Consider the following 18,003-nt stretch of genomic DNA (forward strand, 5'->3'; position numbering starts at 1 on the left):
AACTGTCACAGCCGGTCAAGCTACCGGCACTGCCACATCATCGAGGAGCTCAACCCGCGATGCCCCAGATGGCTCCTCTCTTTGTTACACGTGTAACGGAGAAAATTGCAAAAGTGGGCCCTACAACCGAACCCTTTAAAACTCTCTTAGAGCCCTAAGCGCCAAAAAAAAAAACCCCCACCTTTCCCCCTCCCCTCCCCTAACCCCAGGCCACTCTCAAGTCACAACCCCCAAAATCTCTCAAAAACCCCTTCACTTTCTCTCTCTAGAAAAAATCGCTTCTTTGAAATTTCTCCGATCATCTGTTTCCATCATCAACTGGTACCTCCACTTCAGCAACTGGTACTTGTTTTTAACATTTCTATATGCATATGGGTTTAGTTCTCGATTTTAATTTGGAGCTTTTCTTCTTTTTTTTTTTAAAAAAAAAATTCTTATTTAAGCTTTATTTTTTTGCCTGTCCTGTATTTAATGTGTTCGGTGCCTTTTGTTTTTTCTTTTTTGGTTGTTGGATGATGCAATTTTTAGACTTCTGTAATTCTTTTAGTGCTTTTGGTGTGGTTTCTTGGATTATCGTAACCATTAACTGTGGGCATGTCTGGGCTTTTGGAAGTCTACAACAATTTTCGAAGATATTAATCGCAACAGGGTTTAGGGCTTTTCTAGAATTGGAGGTTGTATTCATCTGTTTGCTGTGTATATCTTGCGCACAGATGGCGGTTTTTTTTTTTTTCTTTCTTGAAATGTTTGAGCTCAAATTTTGCTGGGTGATTTCCATCCGATTTCTCATTATTGGGACTCACAAATATTACCAGCAAATTATTTCATGTCTTGGTTCTGATGAAAATGTTATTGAGGGAGATACTGTATTTACCTATATGCATACAAACGAATTGCTGATACCCTTTTTCCTCCCTTTTTTTTTGGGTACTTAGACGGGATTTATTGATTTGAGCAATAAATGGGCACGATCACTGTTCAGACAAGGTGGTTTAGGACTCTCTCTTTATTAGATCTTAGGTTTGTGTGCTTTTTGTTAAATTTGGAGTATTCAGCAAGAATTATGCCAGGTTTTGTTAATCGCTGGCGAGATAGTGTGCACCTACTTTCCAATTTTGCAAATGTGATGTAATTATCCCTTTATTCCATTTCAAGTTCTTTTTGCACATTTTACTTGAGAAATGAGATTTGATGTGTTCACCTATAGAAATTGCTTATGCTTGGTCTTCTCCCTTTAACTGTCAGCTTCTACTAATCTTGATCAGTTTAGAGATTTGCTTGTATGTTTGCTGGTGCTGGGTATTTTGCATTGACATTCTACTGTGTATCGTTTTACAGAGTTAGACTGGTAGACATCACTCTCTTGACTTGTCTCTCCACTCTGAAACTAATTATGGGATTTGACAAGCCAAATGATGAGCAATATCCACCCATGCCATTGCAGGGTGATGGTGGATGTATGTTTGCCAGTAGGGAAGGTGGAACTGTTGACTGTGGTCAGAATTTTCCAAGCTGTACCAGTTCTGCTGACTTTTCATTCCCATATGTATCTCTGGCTAATTCTGCTTGGAATGACATGCATGCAACCCATCATTCTTACCCACATGACCTTAGAAATGGTAGCCATTTGATGACTGGTCTAATGGGGCTTGACAACTTGCAAAGTCAGGACAACCTTAATTTGCATAGTCTCAGAGGTAATGTGTTTATGTACCTTGGCAATCTCAGAGCTTCTGAAAGTTTATATCCTGAAGGAAAATTAGAAAAGATGTTGGTTAATTAACTAAAGTAATATTGTTATTTCAGGTAGCTTGAGGAATGTAGATGTTCAGAATACTCAGGCTAACATAAATTTTTTGCCAACTGGGAGTAAAGCTGCTGGAGATTACCAAATGAATGTTCTGGGAGGAGAGGCAGAAGGTAGTACCGTAAACTGGTCACAGATTAGTGAGAGTTCTTTAAATTTAGGATGTGGTGCATCCTTGTCACACCAAAATACAAGTTTCCTTGAAGCTGGAGTTAGAAATGATGTCAAAGTAAATGCCTTCCATCCAAGACAAGTGGACGGAAGTTTTTTAACCCTTGGAATTGGAGGTAATCCAGAGACAAGAGCTAAATCTAAATTTGATTCCCGAGAGGTCGCCAATAAACTGGTGGAAGCAGTTGGGCCCCAAAGCAGCAGTTCCCAAATTCAACCTGCCACAAGTCTATCAAGTTTTCAAACTTATCCTGGCTGTTCTCCAAGTACTGTATACAAACTAGGTGACTGGACAACCTCTAAAAATGTTGATGCTATTGTTGGGATGCGTTCAAGCCCATTTATCAGTCCTCAGATGCCAGAAGCTTTTAAGCAATATGATTTCTTTGAGAATAATGCTAAGAATACAAGTTTTGTCGATGAGTCTATGGGAAGAAATTCTGCACTAGAATCTTATAAATTTTTTCAAGGTGATCCTTCTCCATCTTCATTGCCGTTTAATAGCACTTATGCTTGCGTCCCCCAACCTGGATATACCAAACAGTCAGAGTTGGGATCAGAAGCCTTCGAGTCTACCTGGGTGTCCACTCAACCAGCCAGAGACCTTCTGTGGAATTCTCATTCTATAGAGCCAGGAAATATCTCATCCTCCTTTGGTTCCCATTGTAGCAGCCTGAGGGATGTCTCTCTCCCACAGGATTACTTAGGTGAGTTTTAGAAGTTGTTTCCTGTCTCTTGTCACTTACGAGTGTAGATTACAAATTTGGCTGGAAGGTTGTCATTTTTATGTTTATCTCATAAACAAAGTCAAAGTTGGGTTCAATGATTTTTATTGTCATCAAGCTGTCTAAGTTTCTTTATGTCTTGAATGACCAAATTACGGTTGCACAAAGGTCCATATTTTTTAATTTACTTCTTTAGAAAAAAGGAGGAATTGTTTCCCCTTTTTTATGACAAAACTAGTATATGGATAAAGTCACAATCCATGGCAGGCAATTTCCTTGGACTGAGATGGAAGCTTTTCATTCAAGTGCCCAAAGTGATACATGCCTACATTCACTGTTGTTGTGAATTCTCTAGCAGCATGACAACTTTTCTTATTGCATTGAGTGTAAGCTTATCTGTAATTTGGGTTGTAGACTGTGTAGAAATTTGCCAATTAATAAAGATTTATAAGGTAATGAGAGTTGGAATTGATTTTGATTTTTGCTGTTCCACACCTGAGACAGAGAAGCAAAAAATGTTAGCTTGTGTTAGTATAGCCATTATCACTTAGAACAATCTGTGAACCTCAACTTCAGGAATTTCTGTGCTTCCATCAGAGGGTTGTGCAGCTCAAGCTGTTGGAAGTGGTGATCAGTGTGCCAGTGGTCAGCCAGATGGTGAGTGCATCTCATTTATGCGTATTTGCATCACATACAAATGTACAAACTCCTTACATGCCAACTACTTTGCATTTTATATGCAATTCTTTGTTTAAGAAGCTTTTGAAACTCCTTTGGCATTACCATTTTTCTGCCAATTAGGAGAAAAAGGAAAAGCTTTTGTCAGATATCAAGAACGTGTTCACATAAACACAATGGCCTGATCTACTTTTCTGTTAGTTCTTTAACATTATTTTGTAGCCTAGTTCAATTTGGATGGAAATGAGATTATCTCAAGTAGTTTCTTTCCTTTAAATAAAATTTCTTCAAGTGATTATGGCCGTGGTATCTCACACAGGAAGTGTTCATTTATTATTTTACTCGGCCGTACCTGATCTTTTGTATGTCCAATTAAAGTGATTGTGATCATGACTTCTACAATGTACTGAACTTGTTAAGTTTGGGGCTTGGGAACTAGAGGAAAATTTGTGGAGTTTGCGATAGTGTATGGTCTGATAGTGCTTAAACTAAATGTTTTTCCCCTCGTATAGAATCAAATAACAGCAAAATGGACCAATATTTTTCATCTGCTATCCTTGAATTAACTAGCACAATGAAGTGAGCAAATTTCATGGTAAGCATTTACTTGCTACTATTCTTCTGCAGGCCATGTATCTTCTCCTTACAAGGTTAATTCTGCACCGCATTTTCGAAGCACCAATTATCCCAAGAATACCAGTCTTCTGATTGCAGAGGGTAGTGCTAACAAGCCTGCTATACGTGCTCCATTTCCTCGAAGGCTAGGGGTACAAATTGATGATCCTGCTGCTACTCAATCCGCTACTGGAAGTGTATTATCCGAGAATATGGGAGCCCAGACTAGGAGTAAGTAATTCTCAATTCAAAAGCAGCTCAATCCTTTTCATGATGCAGTTGAATATCATATCCTGTGGGCTGTTTGATTTAGTATATTGGGCTGCATTTTTTCTGTTTTGTCCTTCTTGAGACCTTAACAAGAATAGTGCTTTAAGGATGACTACAGCATTTTTGACACCCCAATGCTCGAAAAAAGTTCACCACCCACCAGAACCCCCCAAAAAGGGGGAAAAAAGATGAGAGAGAGGGAGAGGGAGAGGTTTTTTTCTTTTTTTTTGGGGGGGGGGGGGGGTTGTGTGTGTGTGGAGGAGAAGAAAGCACCAGTTGTGAATTCCATAGGCTGGTTTCTAGTAGTCAAGTATGCAAAATGCTCTAGTTTAGCCTTTGGTTGACTGCATATTAGTGATCTATGTTGGCTCCACTTTTTTGCTTTTCATTATTTGTGTTTTGTGTGTGACAAGAAGCTTTTCCTAGTGTGACTTATCAGGGAAGCAGGTTAGACTGGCCCCATACTAAGATAGTTCCTTCAGTTCAACTGATGTTACTTGAAAATTGTGTCGTGTTGAGCTAATTTTGGTAATATGACTCAATGTCAAGGTTCAAGGTGATAAGATTTTTATCACATGATGGAAAGACGAAACAGAAAGAGAGAAAAATTTGAAAATAAAGACCGTCTAAAATCTGGTTCACATACCATGTGCATCATCTTTTGACCTTGTGATTATGTTGTTAATTGTCCTTGGTGCTTGGTATAAATGTTCAGGTAATGAGCATCAGTCTCGAATTTCTGGACCTGTTCAGCTTGCTAAAAATTTTCTCGGGCCCATTTCTGGTATTAATCTATCATACTTGATATATTGCAATTTAGTCTATACATAAGCATAATATTCTGATGTTCAGATAATCCATAAGAGTGACGGTCTGATGTTCCCAGGTCATCGTCAAGACCGTTTGGCAGCTAAATTTAATGTTCAAAGTCCCTCCCTCTCAACTGGTATTTATGATTAGATTTTTATCAGGAGAGAGAAATCTGAGTACCCTTATCGGCATGTTTCCTGTATGAAAATTTTTGTGTTTTCCTTTGTCTGAACTAGGTCAACCTCAACGTGCTGTCCCTGTTCGGTTTCCCAAAGATCTTATGAGAGTTGATCATACAACTGGTATTTGTTCCTTTAGAAGTGCTTATAGTGTTTTATGCAATCAGACTGAGTTTCATGGCCAGCTTATTGTGATTAATGATTATGATTGTAACTTTTCCACTTACAGGTCAGGTAGTTCCTCAAAAAATTGGTAGGACATCTCATGTTCATGGTGTTATTGGCCAGCCATCTCTTAAAAGGAGAGCAAATGAAACCCCATCAGTGCCTTCCTGGGGTCAGCGTAGGAGGTTTTTCACTCCCAGTTACCATTCTGCAATGAGCACTCCTGCTATTCCCCCTCTTCCTTCCACTTCGGCTCACATAAAGTGGACAGGTATTCCCTGGCACCCTTTCACTTGCACCATTTTCCTATAGTTTCGGATATACTGCACATCGTGGCGAACTGCAATTACTATTTATCCATGTCTGAGCATATAGATCTCCATTATTGACATTTAAGAGACCTGCAAGGAGCAGTATTCTTCAGAAACTGCATGGAAAGAAGTAATTTTTTCGTTTTAAACATGTTTATCGCATCACTGAACGTTGATATACCTTTCACATTTAGCGCAAAATTATTTCAAGGACCGGCTGACTTTGAGGATAACAATTTTGCCTAGGCTTGTCCTGGGTTCGGACCATATTTGTTCAAGTTGATCTAATGCAAAGTAACCACAGCGAGAAAAAATTGATTAATTTAACCAAATGCACCTTCTATGCTGCTACAATCTTGATAAAGATTACAAGAAGTGACTGTTAGACGTGCTTGCAGATTCTGAAAGTCCTCCTCGGCCAACTGGACATAGATGCATGTTATGCAAGAGGGATCTCTCTTTCAGACCAGAAGGCCCCATTTACCAGCCTATCAATCCCCCGGCTATCGCAGTTCTTCCCTGCGGCCATACGTTTCATGACCAATGCTTGCAGAATATCACCCCAGAAGATCAATCGAAAGATCCTCCGTGTATACCCTGTGCCATTGGTGAAAAACAAGCTTGAAATTATTCTCTCATATTCTGTGTTGGGCAAACTCTAAAGATGGGAAAGCTGTATCTACATTTAACTGTATCTACATTCAATTAGGATTTAGTAAGTGAAGATAACTTAAGAGGGAAGTAAAATTTTTGTATAGTTGTTGGAAATTAGGTGTAGAGTTCTTGCAACTGTACATAGTGAATGTGGGATGGCAGATGCGGTCGGACAGGTATTAAAAGCAACCATTCAGTTACCAATTTGCCTCGAGTGTACATGAAGCCTCCCTTTGTTTTGAGAATGAATAGAACGAATTTCATTTTGTGCTAATGAGGATGGTACTATCTGTCCTTCTTGGCGTTTGAACGCGTCTAAAGTTCTTCTAAGCTTTTCCTTGGAATATGCTCTGGATTGTTATTGTACGCGTAAGCCTTACGTATCCAAAATTGCTCTGCGCTGATTCCTCCCGCAATTGTACGGTATTTCTCCATAGTTATATACTATAAGGTAAATTTTGATGAGTGCTGATTCAACTCTTTTAACTGTAAATTACCTAGAAAATTCTTGTTGGTAATTAAATTGGGATTTTGTGTTTTGAAGTCTATTTAATTGATATGTTTCCTTTCAAGATAGTTATATGTTTCGTTTTTTAAGAAAAAACCCCATATCATACGATCCAGCAAAGTGCTTCCTAATTTCCCTCGCTTTTCGCTAAGGTAAATTTGTCATTTACAAAATTGACAATCTATATCTATATCTATATGTATTGAGGAAGGGGTTTTTATCAGAGACCCTCTCAATGGCTTTTAAACTTCTCATTCTTTTTTCTAGATTTTTGTATTTATTTTAATACATAAAAAGTAGTGGATTATAATCAACCCTATCACCAATCAAATTTAAAATTTAAAACATTCCCACTATCTACTTCATAAACCGTTTATACTTTGTTATTTATACTTTAAATCCTTTTTACTCCTTAATTAAAAACAAATGCTCATTCGCATGCTATTTTAATACAATGTTACATTTTTATAATTAAGAAATATTTATCCCCAAACTAACCCTATAACCACCCCTACAAATGAGCTTTGCAAATTACAATTACGTTTCAAAAAAATCACAAATGTGCAACTACATGTAAAGTTGAGAGAGTAAAGTACAACTAAATGTAAAGTTAATAGGTTTACTATATTTAACCCTAAAAAAAATCCCAAGAACGGAACAAGTAGTGGGTCTACTTGATTGTAAGATTGTTTTAATTCTATAGATTTTTGTATTTATTTTAATACATAAAAAGTAGTGGATTATAATCAACCCTATCACCAATCAAATTTAAAATTTAAAACATTAACACTATCTACTTCATAAACCATTTATACTTTATTATTTATACTTTAAATCCTTTTTACTCCTTAATTAAAGACAAATGCTCATTCGTATGCTATTTTAATACAATGTTACATTTTTATAATTAAGAAATATTTATCCTCAAACTAACCCTATAACCACCCCTACAAATGAGTTTTGTAAATTGCAATTACGTTTCAAAAAAATCACAAATGTGCAACTACATGTAAAGTTGAGGGGGTACAGTGCAACTATATGTAAAATTAAGGTGTTTACTATATTTAACCCTAAAAAAAATCTCAAGAACGAAACAAGTAGTGGGTTATAGATTTTTGTATTTATTTTAATACATAAAAAGTAGTGGATTATAACCAACCCTATATCACCAATCAAATTTAAAATTTAAAACATTCTCACTATCTACTTCATAAACCGTTTATACTTTGTTATTTATATTTTAAATCTTTTTTACTCTTTAATTAAAGACAAATGCTCATTCGTATGCTATTTTAATACAATGTTACATTTTTATAATTAAAAAATATTTATCCCCAAACTAACCCTATAACCACCTCTTCAAATGACCTTTATAAATTACAATCACGTTTCAAAAAAATCACAAATGTGCAACTAAAGGTAAAGTGCAACTAAATGTAAAGTTGAGGGGGTAAAGTGCAGCTAAATGTAAAGTTAAGAGATTTACTATATTTAACCCTAGAAAAAATCTCAAGAACGGAACAAGGAGTGGGTTATAGATTTTTGTATTTATTTTAATACATAAAGAGTAGTGGGTTATAACCAACCCTATCACCAATCAATTTAAAATTTAAGACATTCCCACTATCTATTTCATAAATTGTTTATACTTTATTATTTATACTTTAAATCCTTTTTACTCCTTAATTAAAGACAGATGCTCATTCGTATGCTATTTTAATACAATGTTACATTTTTATAATTAAGAAATATTTATCCCCAAACTAACCCTATAACCACCCCTACAAATGAGATTTGCAAATTACAATCACGTTTCAAAAAAATCACAAATGTGTAACTACATGTAAAGTTGAGGGGGTACAGTGCAACTATATGTAAAGTTAAGGGGCTTACTATATTTAACCCTAAAAAAAATTCCAAGAACGGAACAAGTAGTGAGTTATAGATTTTTGTCTAGATTTTTGTATTTATCAAATCGAATGCACAATATTTGTAAGTATTTCATTTTAACAACATTCAATTACATTCATTTTTGTTCATATATCATTCATTTTCTAAAATAAATTTCTATTATATTTTTAGGATCTATTTTCCGAAAAAAGACAGTTCTTGAATGATATGCACATCTATCATATTTCAAACTATTGTTAGACAGATATTACATTTTAATTGTGTTAGTACAATTTTTAAACTTTTTTTATTCACCATTTTATTTTTACTTTTTCAATAATGTCAGTACCGTGCATAGCACGGGTATTCACACTAGTACACAATTATTTAGCCTTAGCGGCGGGAATATGGCACATCCGGAAGTAGTTATTTACAGCCATATGAGCCTTGGGCCTTGGCTGGCTATCCAGCGGCTAGCAATTAGTTAGTAGTAAGAGCACGTGACTGCGCATGATTTCTCGCATAATAAAACAATTATAATTTATTAACTGCACGTGACGTAGTCTTCCAGCCGTTTCAGGACCAAGAAAATTCTCCCAAACAAACATCGGCATATCCTTTAGTATTTAGGAATTTGATCCCTTCACTTTCTTTTTCTGGGCATCTCCGAAAATCCTTACAAACATTAGGTGCATTTCAGTAATTCAGAAACTGGACCCATAAATTATGAAATTAGTCTATATACGCATACTAGACGAGTTCAATAACACATTTGCATATAGTACAAATATATTTCAAAATTACGAAATTAAGAGTATAAATAAAGTTAATACATTTTTCACAAATCGTGCTATACTAGTACCAATTTTCACTCTTATACTTATATAAAAGAAATTAAATTAGTTAAAATTTTATCACCTCATTAGCTTTATATGAATAAATCTATGGATGTTATCACCTTAAATTTTTTTTTTACCCAAAAAAATCTAAGGATTTTATAATATAGGTTATTATTGTTTTGTATGTAACTCAAAACATATTTTATTATTCTTACAATAATTTTCAAAACTATTTTCACAATTTCAAGTATAATTCGTGAATTATAATATGCCCAAATTTTGTTACATACACAATTAGCTGAAAAATATGAATACTTCGAAAAATATTCTTGAAAGGAAAAATAATTCAACACATCCCCTACATTTCGTCAAATAAATATTTTAATCCCTCATTTTTAAAATATTAATTTTACATCCCTTATAATTTCAAATTAATAAAACTTGATTCCTACCAAGGTTTTTGATCATTTTTTAGTCTAAAATCAGACCATGTAACCCATAAACAGTTATTTTTTATATACAAAAAGGCCAGATATCACATTTTTAGTTACAAAGATGAATATAGATTATGTCAAATTCCACCTTTTCAGGAGAAAATAAATATGGTTCATGCCAGATCCTACTTTTGTAGAAGCAAAAGTGAATATAGATCAAGAAATTTCTTTAACTACAAATGAGATCTAATATTTTTTTCTCTTACAAAAATGATTATGTACGGGTCACGTGATTGATTCAAGATAAAAAAAGAAAGGTAAAAAACCTAGATTGCAATCAAATTTTATCGACTTGATTTTGTAAAGGACGTAAATTTATTATTTTAAAAGTGAAGGATAAAAAATTCATTTAACAAAATGTGATGAATATTTTAAATAATTTTTCCTTCTTGAAATGTACGAAATATAAAATAATTATCCATACAAACCACCGGACCAGTATGATACGAGTATAATACAAATTTGTACAAACTCGGCCGAACAGATATACCACTTACCACACATGAAAAACGCGACAACAACCTTTGCCTCAGTAATTTCAAATTTTCAATCAATCAAATTTTATTTAAATTTTAAATTAAAAAAAATAAAATACCAACTGAAAATGGGGTCCACCAAGAAAGACAAATCTAGGCCGTCCAAAGCCATTGACGATTCCGTCAGCCACCTCTCTCTTTGGGTGATGAATTTGATGCCAGGAAAAACTCGAGTGCTAAATGCTAATCCTCTCTCTCTCATTTCCCACATCCGTCCGTGTTGATGATTCAATATTCTCTCACTTCATCGGCTTGTGTAATAACAACCTTCTTCTTCTCGCCTACTCCAACTCCTAACAAAGCCTACTATTTCCTCAACAGCAACAGACTTAAATTAGTACTGCTACTACTATAATTAGCAGCTAAGGTCTGAAGAGGCAGATATAATTTCTACTACTAAAAAAAAAAAAGATCTTTTCTTTCCTTGTTATCTTATGAGTCCATAAAATAAAAGGAAGAAATAGCTTTTGATGGTCAGCTCTTGACTTGTAAGTCGGATAAGGTACGAATGCTATGGAGGAACCAAATAAGAAGGTGGAGCAGACTTTGATCAATGGATTCTCTCCTGTTTCTTCTGCTCCTGTTTTCTGGAAATCCAGGAGAAGGGCAGGTTAGCTACCCTTTTGATTCTTGTGCTTAATTATCCTTTTCTCTTCGCATCCTTGGGGTCAAATTTTGTTTTGAATTTGTGGGGTTTAAGGATCAACCCATGGTTTGATGAGGGGTTGCAGGATGCAAATGACTGTAGAACCGTAGATCTCTTCATGCAAAGGCTAAGACTTGGGAAGAATTGTTTGCTTTCTTGACATTTGAAGCTTGGAGTATTTTCTGCTTTGGTTCTTCTTTTTTGTCGGCTAAATCATTTGCAAAACTAATCCCAACAATTAACTCTGACAATTTGACACAACTGCTCCGAGATTAAGCAGCTTAGCCCTTAACCTTATCTCTGCGACTCCTCCTCCTCCCTTTTTCTTTTTCTTTTTTTTTTTTCCCCTTTTCTGGGGTTGGGAACTTGCTGCTGGGATGTGTACTCTGGACATGGGCGATGATTGTGAAGTGGGATCTTCCCATGTGGATGGGGTGATGCGGTTGTGGGTTAGGGAAGGGAAGCGTACAGCTGCACCACCAAGACTTGGTCTGACTTTGCTCCCACGTCACTTCATTACTCATGATTTAGGTTGGAGTTAGCTAGCAAATCAACCTCAAAGAAAATACTACTATTAGAAAAGAAAATAAATAAATAAAAAGGATGGGAGAAAATGGATTGTCCATCTACAATCCTCCCCGTCTGATTGGAATTTTATGTTTACCCCTAAAGATTTTTTTTTGAAAAAGAAATTTCTTTTTAGACTATGAAATGACCACCTCATGATTAGTTGGCTTTAAAGTTTTGTTGATGATTTATTTGAGATAATTACTGTAGCATTTTTTATGATGTGATGTATGTGAGATAAAAAGGTAATTGAGAAAATAAAAAGGTGATTGGAATCTGTGAAGCAAATTATTTTATCTGAAATCATGCCAATCCAAACAAACCCACATTTGATTTTTCCGTCACCAAAATAAGTATTTTTCTCCTCCACAGTTTTTCCGCTATTAAGATTCTACATTTGATTTTAAGATCATCTATACCTAATGTTAAGAATCTTTTTCTTCTCTGTGACATTTTTCTATGGTGAAACTTCTGATCATAGTTAATGATTGTAAACTTGTGATCTTAGTTAAGTCATAATCGCAATTTCAATCACTTAATGTAATAGCTGTAATATTTTCAAACCAGTATGAGAAGATCAAAATTTTGCCAATACTAAATTGCAGTTTGCTCAGTAAAGTAGAGTCTATTAACTGGAGACCTGCAAGCATTTGACTCTGGAATACCTCTTCAGACTAAAAACTAAACCAAACTAATACTAGTTATTTTTAAAGACTCTGAGACTAGGTTCACGTTTACAAGTTTAACTTCTTCATAGCCTTATGGACATAGATTTCAAATAAAAGGGTGCCTCCTTCTAGTCAGAGTTTTGCCTTCTTACTTACTGCAACCCTACTTCGAAAGCACTAATTCTTGTTACTTACTATAGCATCTATTTAGCAGATTATAGAAGGCAGCAATCTTGAGCTCTTTGCGATTCCCATCTTGCTTACTGCCTTAGTAAAAATACTTTGAAACTAAGCATATTTTTTCCTGGAGAGATTCCTGCTGAACGTTTGCATCTTCCTGCAGTCAGCGTGAAGTATTTAGACAAACCAACAGAAAATGATGCTGATAAACCTCCAGAAACACAGGAAAATCCCACCGCTGAGGCAATGCAGGAGGATTCAACCCCTGTTGTTCTATCAGAGAAGAGGAAGGCACTCTTTGAACCACTGGAACCCATGACAAATATAAATGGTCGTAGACCATCCGCTGAAATGTTACTTCCCCCACCGGACTTTGATGCAGCAACTTATCCCAAAGGCTGGCTGATTGGCAAGAAGAGGAAGCTTGTGAATGTTGATGTTGTGGAAAGCATGCGCAGGATTGCCGTCCAGGAAATGAATAGAAAGGTGGTGTTCTCGGTAGCCTCTTTGAGTACTAGAGCAAATATTGCTCTTTTTACTCGAAAACGCCGGTTGTCCTCTCACAGGATGTAACAACTAATTACATTATTTCGTTTGCAGGATAGGGAGATTGATGGTCTGAATGAGCAGTTAGAAGGGGATGCTCGGTGCCTTGAGCATTTGCAACTCCAGCTGCTGGAGGAACGGAGCAAGCGATCTGAAGTTGAGCGTCAAAATGCAATGCTGCAAAACCAAATTACAATGCTCATGGACATGTTACAGGAGAATGACGACGTAGATGATGATGAAGGTGGAGAGGAGCCTTGATTTTTTCGTTCTTTCTTCAATAGTAGGAACTAGTCATATGGACTTTTCTTCTGGGGAGTATTATTTTATTTTGCATATACGGTTGGCACAATATTTATTTTGTAATTTTGAGACTTATGCGGTCATGTGTGTGTATAATTAGTTCACATATATTTCACAACTAGCATAAATTGTATACTGTAAATCTTCTTAATGTTCTTAATGAAAGTGTGAGGAACGCTTTGCAAGTCAACCAGAACAACTCTGCGCTTTGAGCTCTATTTTGCATGCAGCCGACTTTTCGCTTGACTAATCGATCAAAGACTCTGCCTTTAGTTTCTTATACTTGTCATTTTACATTCACACGCTCTACCTTTGGTTTCTTATGCTCATCATTTTTGTCGTTCATAAATCAAGAGGTCTTTGATTGTGAATCTAAGCAGCAGATAAGCACGGAAACCCACTTCAGGGTAAGTCCTTACCTGTGGAAAATTATGCAATCACCACCATGCACTGAGCACATGGATGTATGTAGTTTCTGATTGCCAGAAAGGAAGCCTCGGATTCATATGTATACTAGAGATGTTCTTCGATAAGATAAAACTGCACATTTTCCACTTTCCACTTAGATAATGTGATATCAGCTACACCCAATACCAAATCTACAACCCAACAAGCATAACACAAAAAGAAAAACATTTAGGATTCTTCATCAATGAGAATCTCCGAATCCACCACGGTATGCAAATTGCAGCAAAAGACCCTAACGTATGTATATGTACAGGTTTCTGGGCAAGGAACTTCACTGGTAGACCCGAAGGACACATGCTACCGAGCTTGATTGTCAACATCTTCTGAGATGTTGAATAAGAACTGAGGCAGAGATGCTATCCTTGGAAGATTTAGCAGCAAGTCCCCAACAGAGTCCTTTCTAGACATAGGAGGAGGCTGCTTGCACCCTAAGATATCTTCCATTTCCCCCTCAGCTACGGCAGACTTTTCATCGATGTTGCTTCCACTGGCCTGTAAAGTAAAGCTTGAATCATCTATTCTCTTATCCATCACCAACACATCAGAAATGCTCTCACTTTTAGATGGCAATATTTGGCCTGTCATAGGGTCTTTCTGCAGAAGACAGCACAGAGAATTGACCCTTGACATGAGAGACTTTTCATCAGAAGCTGGCACGTATTGAGAGTCACTAAACAAACATCGGTTAATTTCTTCCAGGATCTCCAGCCCTTGTCGTTCGTCACTTGAGAGGATGAAATTGTCAGATGTCCTCTGCTCTGATATCCGATTTTCAAGATGGCTCACAAGATCACTCATAGACATAGAAGAATGCAACCCCGGTACTCTGATCTGATGCCAGCTGCTAAGTTCCTTCCATTGCTCTCCTCCACTATTTTTTATTTCTTCAATTACATGCGTATCCATTACTGAATAAATCAAAACACAGAGTCAAATACTACTAGAGAGACGCGACTACATATATAAACCTCCTTGGAGGAAAAGAAATACTCTGTACAGATTATAAATCAAATGAAAATGACATTTTACATATCAAATTTTTAGTAAATATCAAATTTTTAGAAATACTCTGGTCAGAAACTTTTAGTAAATATCAAATTTTGGTTCAAGACTATTAAAAGGACCGGTTACCTGAGCTGGGTGATGGTGTTTCATGTCTAATAGATTCTCGAGGTCTACTAACAGTGTCTTGTTCATTCCTCGAAGAAGATGATTGACCACCTGATGGTGATGCTGCATCCCTCAGGTTGAAGAAAGTGGGACTCTCATGATTGTTCAAATCAAATGCAGCTTTGTTTTCACTTGGGTCATCAAACACAGAGATTCTGGGTTCAAAATATGGAGAATCCAACGTTATCTCTCCTTGTTTACTCAGGAAGTTAAGACGAGGATCACATTGAATAAGCTTTTCGAAATGCTTTCCCAACAAGCCTTGTGGACACTGCAGAAAATGACGCCTGCCAGAAATCCCAGAAAAAATGCCAATCAATGGTGAGTCAGACCATTGCTATATTGCACTTAGTCTCCAGAGATTGAGCAAAACATCGAAAAGAAAAAACTGTCACTTTAAAAAAAAAAAAAAATTAGAGTATCTCTCATCTCTTAATATCTTTAGTATCAAAAAGCTACCAAATATATTTCAAATGTCCAATTTGGGATTACCCCTCTCCCCTGTTTCTTCTCCCCCACCCAATAAAAAAAAAATCATCTCTTTGGTGATAAAGGGAGAAATGCTAAGAGCACAGAAGGCTAGAATAGAGTAAGTCCAACAATTGAAATTCAGTCGTGAGTCGCTGATACTCATAAAAGTCAGCATTTCGCTCTAAATGCTCGTAAGATAGGAACTTGGAAGTCAACATCAGAGAAGAGAGGTGTATGCAGACTATTGTTCAGATACATCTGCGGTCAAGGCAGTATAGCTGTGGTGATAACAAATCGCTATCTACATAATGCTGAGATGTTACTGAGAAAGTCAAACAACCACCTAAGAAATAACAAATTGATGAAGTAACTCAAATGGTACAAATCAAAATGTGGGGGTGGAGAACAAAAACTCCTTGCTACATAAATAAGCAAATAGGACACATACAGTATGGAACAAGTAGCTTGTTGCCTAAAAAGTGCCATTTAAAAATGGCAACACAATAAACTCATGAATGAATGAGAGATTACCATACCTTTGTATGCTGGCCTGACCCCCAGTAAAATCAGATGTTGCCTGCCACAGGGTATGCTTCCTAGGCTGTGGATTTGTCTCCCTAAAGAAAAGAGGTTGTCTTGCAAGCTACACCATTTAAAAAAAAAAAAAAAAAAAAACATGTTTTCACTATAAAAAGTTCATAATAACGACATACAGTGTAATTAACAAAGGCACAGTAAGTGTTGTTAATACCACTACATCCAAAGTCCCCGGTCCATCATCAGGATAATTCCCCTTCAAAGCCATTATATCAGACCATTGAATTTCAATCTTATTCTTGAGCCCGCCATCAAGAACCTCCCATACAAGCTTATGCTTTGCAAAATAACACTTTGCTACCAAATCCCCTTCATATCTTGACTTATACTAGAAATTAGAACAAAGATATGCAATCAAAATTAACGAAATCATAAGCAATCCAATAAAACAAGTTTCTAAAATCCATGATCAAATGCAAATGTATAAATATACCTCCCAGGTCCCAATTCGCAGAATCGTTGCTGGAAAATTTGAGGCCTTGAGCTTCTCAGAGGAACCAGAAGCAGCGGCCCCTTTAAGCTCTTTTTTACTGGAACTTGCACCCTTAGGTGAATTAGCTTGAGAAAGCCTCATTTGGATCAATTCCAAAAGGGAAGGACTTTTCCTCAGCCTCAATCCCAATGGACTCGGCTCGTCTAATGGGTTATACTGAGCCGGCGGTGCCACTGGAAAGCCACCCACTTCCCCAGTTCCCTGCTGCAACAGTCAAACCCCCCGAAAGTACATCAGAAATTGAACTTTCCAATCATACAGACAAAACCACATAGAATAAAACAAGGAAAAAAAACCCAAAATTCACATAAACTCCTAAAAACTGAGAGATGTTCAAGATCCAATTAATTGGAGTTAATCCGATTCAATATATATATATATACATACAAACTTAAAGCGGAAGACAAAACCCCAACACTTCTACAAGTATACATGAGAGAGACAAAGAGAAAAATTACGAACTTGAAGCGAAGAAGAGTGTTTGGATCGCTTATTAAGAGGGCCATATTCTTCTTCCAAAGGGTCTTCAAGTTCCCTCTTCACTGCCGCCATTTCCCCTCTCTGCAACTCGCCGCTTTTCGTCGCCTGAACCATCAAATCAGAAAACTACAAAACTGGAATCGCCCAAATCAATAGGAAAACTCACCAAGTCAAAGCAAAGAGTTTGCCCTAAACAACCAAAGAACGACAGATCTCTCCAATCTCAATTTTTCTTCAAAGCTTTGAATGGAAATTTCTACTGCTTCGCCTTTAAACAAAGTGGCTGCTAAGAAAACTAGGCGTAAAAAGCTTCTGACGCGACTCACACGTGTCACCAACACGCGCTGCTACTAACCTTGCACGTGCAATACCCTCACTCTCCACAGCAACCGCGTGCAATGCAGGGGTAACAAATGGAGTAAGAGTAGAAAATGTGTGGTCCAGATGAGTTCTTTTCCAATTATTGAAAATGAATTTTGTAAAGGTTTTCTCAAAATTTGGTCATTTTGCAAAAGATATCATTGGGTTGCTTGTGCTAGGGGTGGGTAAAATTATCCGCTAATCCGAAAATCCGTCATATCCGATTCGATCTGATCTAAAAATTAGGATAATTGATTTTTATTATTTGATCGGGTCAAAAGAGGGTCGGGTACCAGCTAAGATGCGGGGCGGGTTAGAGTCACATAATTAAAAATCCGCGGGTACCCAATCCGCCCCGCATATATATTTTTTATTTTATTTTTATTATTATACACATACTAT

General features: G+C 36.5%; 3 protein-coding genes across 8 annotated transcripts; 2 read left to right on the plus strand and 1 right to left on the minus strand.

Moving 5' to 3' along the window:
* Positions 1–200: 200 nt before the first annotated feature.
* Positions 201–6,659, plus strand: LOC113767338. Of its 4 annotated transcripts, none has more exons than XM_027311393.1 (10): positions 201–342; positions 1,339–1,697; positions 1,807–2,685; positions 3,280–3,360; positions 4,009–4,227; positions 4,982–5,050; positions 5,153–5,212; positions 5,313–5,378; positions 5,485–5,691; positions 6,130–6,659. In XM_027311393.1, the coding sequence occupies exons 2-10, from the start codon at positions 1,394–1,396 to the stop codon at positions 6,354–6,356; spliced, it is 2,112 nt and encodes a 703-aa protein (XP_027167194.1). In that variant the 5' UTR covers positions 201–342; positions 1,339–1,393; the 3' UTR covers positions 6,357–6,659. The 4 variants fall into 4 exon arrangements, with proteins under 4 accessions (XP_027167194.1, XP_027167196.1, XP_027167195.1 ...); XM_027311395.1 differs by having other exon boundaries at positions 3,301–3,360; XM_027311394.1 differs by having other exon boundaries at positions 201–321.
* Positions 6,660–10,842: 4,183 nt separating this feature from the next.
* LOC113767803 (protein HEADING DATE REPRESSOR 1) lies at positions 10,843–13,680 on the plus strand. Its single transcript, XM_027312003.1, has 3 exons — positions 10,843–11,262; positions 12,877–13,199; positions 13,314–13,680. The coding sequence occupies exons 1-3, from the start codon at positions 11,166–11,168 to the stop codon at positions 13,518–13,520; spliced, it is 627 nt and encodes a 208-aa protein (XP_027167804.1). The 5' UTR covers positions 10,843–11,165; the 3' UTR covers positions 13,521–13,680.
* A 383-nt stretch (positions 13,681–14,063) lies between these two features.
* On the minus strand, positions 14,064–17,488 carry LOC113769573. 3 transcript variants are annotated; one of them, XM_027314060.1, is made up of 7 exons: positions 17,408–17,488; positions 17,224–17,346; positions 16,702–16,965; positions 16,423–16,596; positions 16,208–16,314; positions 15,162–15,487; positions 14,064–14,938 (listed from the first exon to the last, which is right to left on the minus strand). In XM_027314060.1, the coding sequence occupies exons 2-7, from the start codon at positions 17,311–17,313 to the stop codon at positions 14,328–14,330; spliced, it is 1,572 nt and encodes a 523-aa protein (XP_027169861.1). In that variant the 5' UTR covers positions 17,314–17,346; positions 17,408–17,488; the 3' UTR covers positions 14,064–14,327. The 3 variants fall into 3 exon arrangements, with proteins under 3 accessions (XP_027169861.1, XP_027169860.1, XP_027169859.1); XM_027314059.1 differs by having other exon boundaries at positions 16,702–16,962; positions 17,224–17,488; XM_027314058.1 differs by having other exon boundaries at positions 17,224–17,488.
* Between the last annotated feature and the right edge of the window lie 515 nt (positions 17,489–18,003).

Source organism: Coffea eugenioides, chromosome 4, assembly GCF_003713205.1.
Source record: "Coffea eugenioides isolate CCC68of chromosome 4, Ceug_1.0, whole genome shotgun sequence".
NCBI classification, from domain to species: domain Eukaryota; kingdom Viridiplantae; phylum Streptophyta; class Magnoliopsida; order Gentianales; family Rubiaceae; genus Coffea; species Coffea eugenioides.

What these genes read in the sequence shown, in the direction of transcription:
- LOC113767338 (XM_027311393.1), top strand. Translation starts at nt 1,394, where the DNA reads ATGGGATTTGACAAGCCAAATGATGAGCAATATCCACCCATGCCATTG. An exon ending in TGCCAGTGGTCAGCCAGATG is followed by an intron (nt 3,361 to 4,008) that starts GTGAGTGCATCT and finishes ATTCTTCTGCAG; the next exon opens with GCCATGTATCTTCTCCTTAC. An exon ending in AAGTCCCTCCCTCTCAACTG is followed by an intron (nt 5,213 to 5,312) that starts GTATTTATGATT and finishes TGTCTGAACTAG; the next exon opens with GTCAACCTCAACGTGCTGTC.
- LOC113767803 (XM_027312003.1), top strand. Translation starts at nt 11,166, where the DNA reads ATGGAGGAACCAAATAAGAAGGTGGAGCAGACTTTGATCAATGGATTC. An exon ending in GAAATCCAGGAGAAGGGCAG is followed by an intron (nt 11,263 to 12,876) that starts GTTAGCTACCCT and finishes ATCTTCCTGCAG; the next exon opens with TCAGCGTGAAGTATTTAGAC. An exon ending in TCCAGGAAATGAATAGAAAG is followed by an intron (nt 13,200 to 13,313) that starts GTGGTGTTCTCG and finishes TTTCGTTTGCAG; the next exon opens with GATAGGGAGATTGATGGTCT.
- LOC113769573 (XM_027314058.1), bottom strand. Translation starts at nt 17,355, where the DNA reads ATGGTTCAGGCGACGAAAAGCGGCGAGTTGCAGAGAGGGGAAATGGCG. An exon ending in AACACTCTTCTTCGCTTCAA is followed by an intron (nt 16,966 to 17,223) that starts GTTCGTAATTTT and finishes TGACTGTTGCAG; the next exon opens with CAGGGAACTGGGGAAGTGGG. An exon ending in TGCGAATTGGGACCTGGGAG is followed by an intron (nt 16,597 to 16,701) that starts GTATATTTATAC and finishes TCTAATTTCTAG; the next exon opens with TATAAGTCAAGATATGAAGG.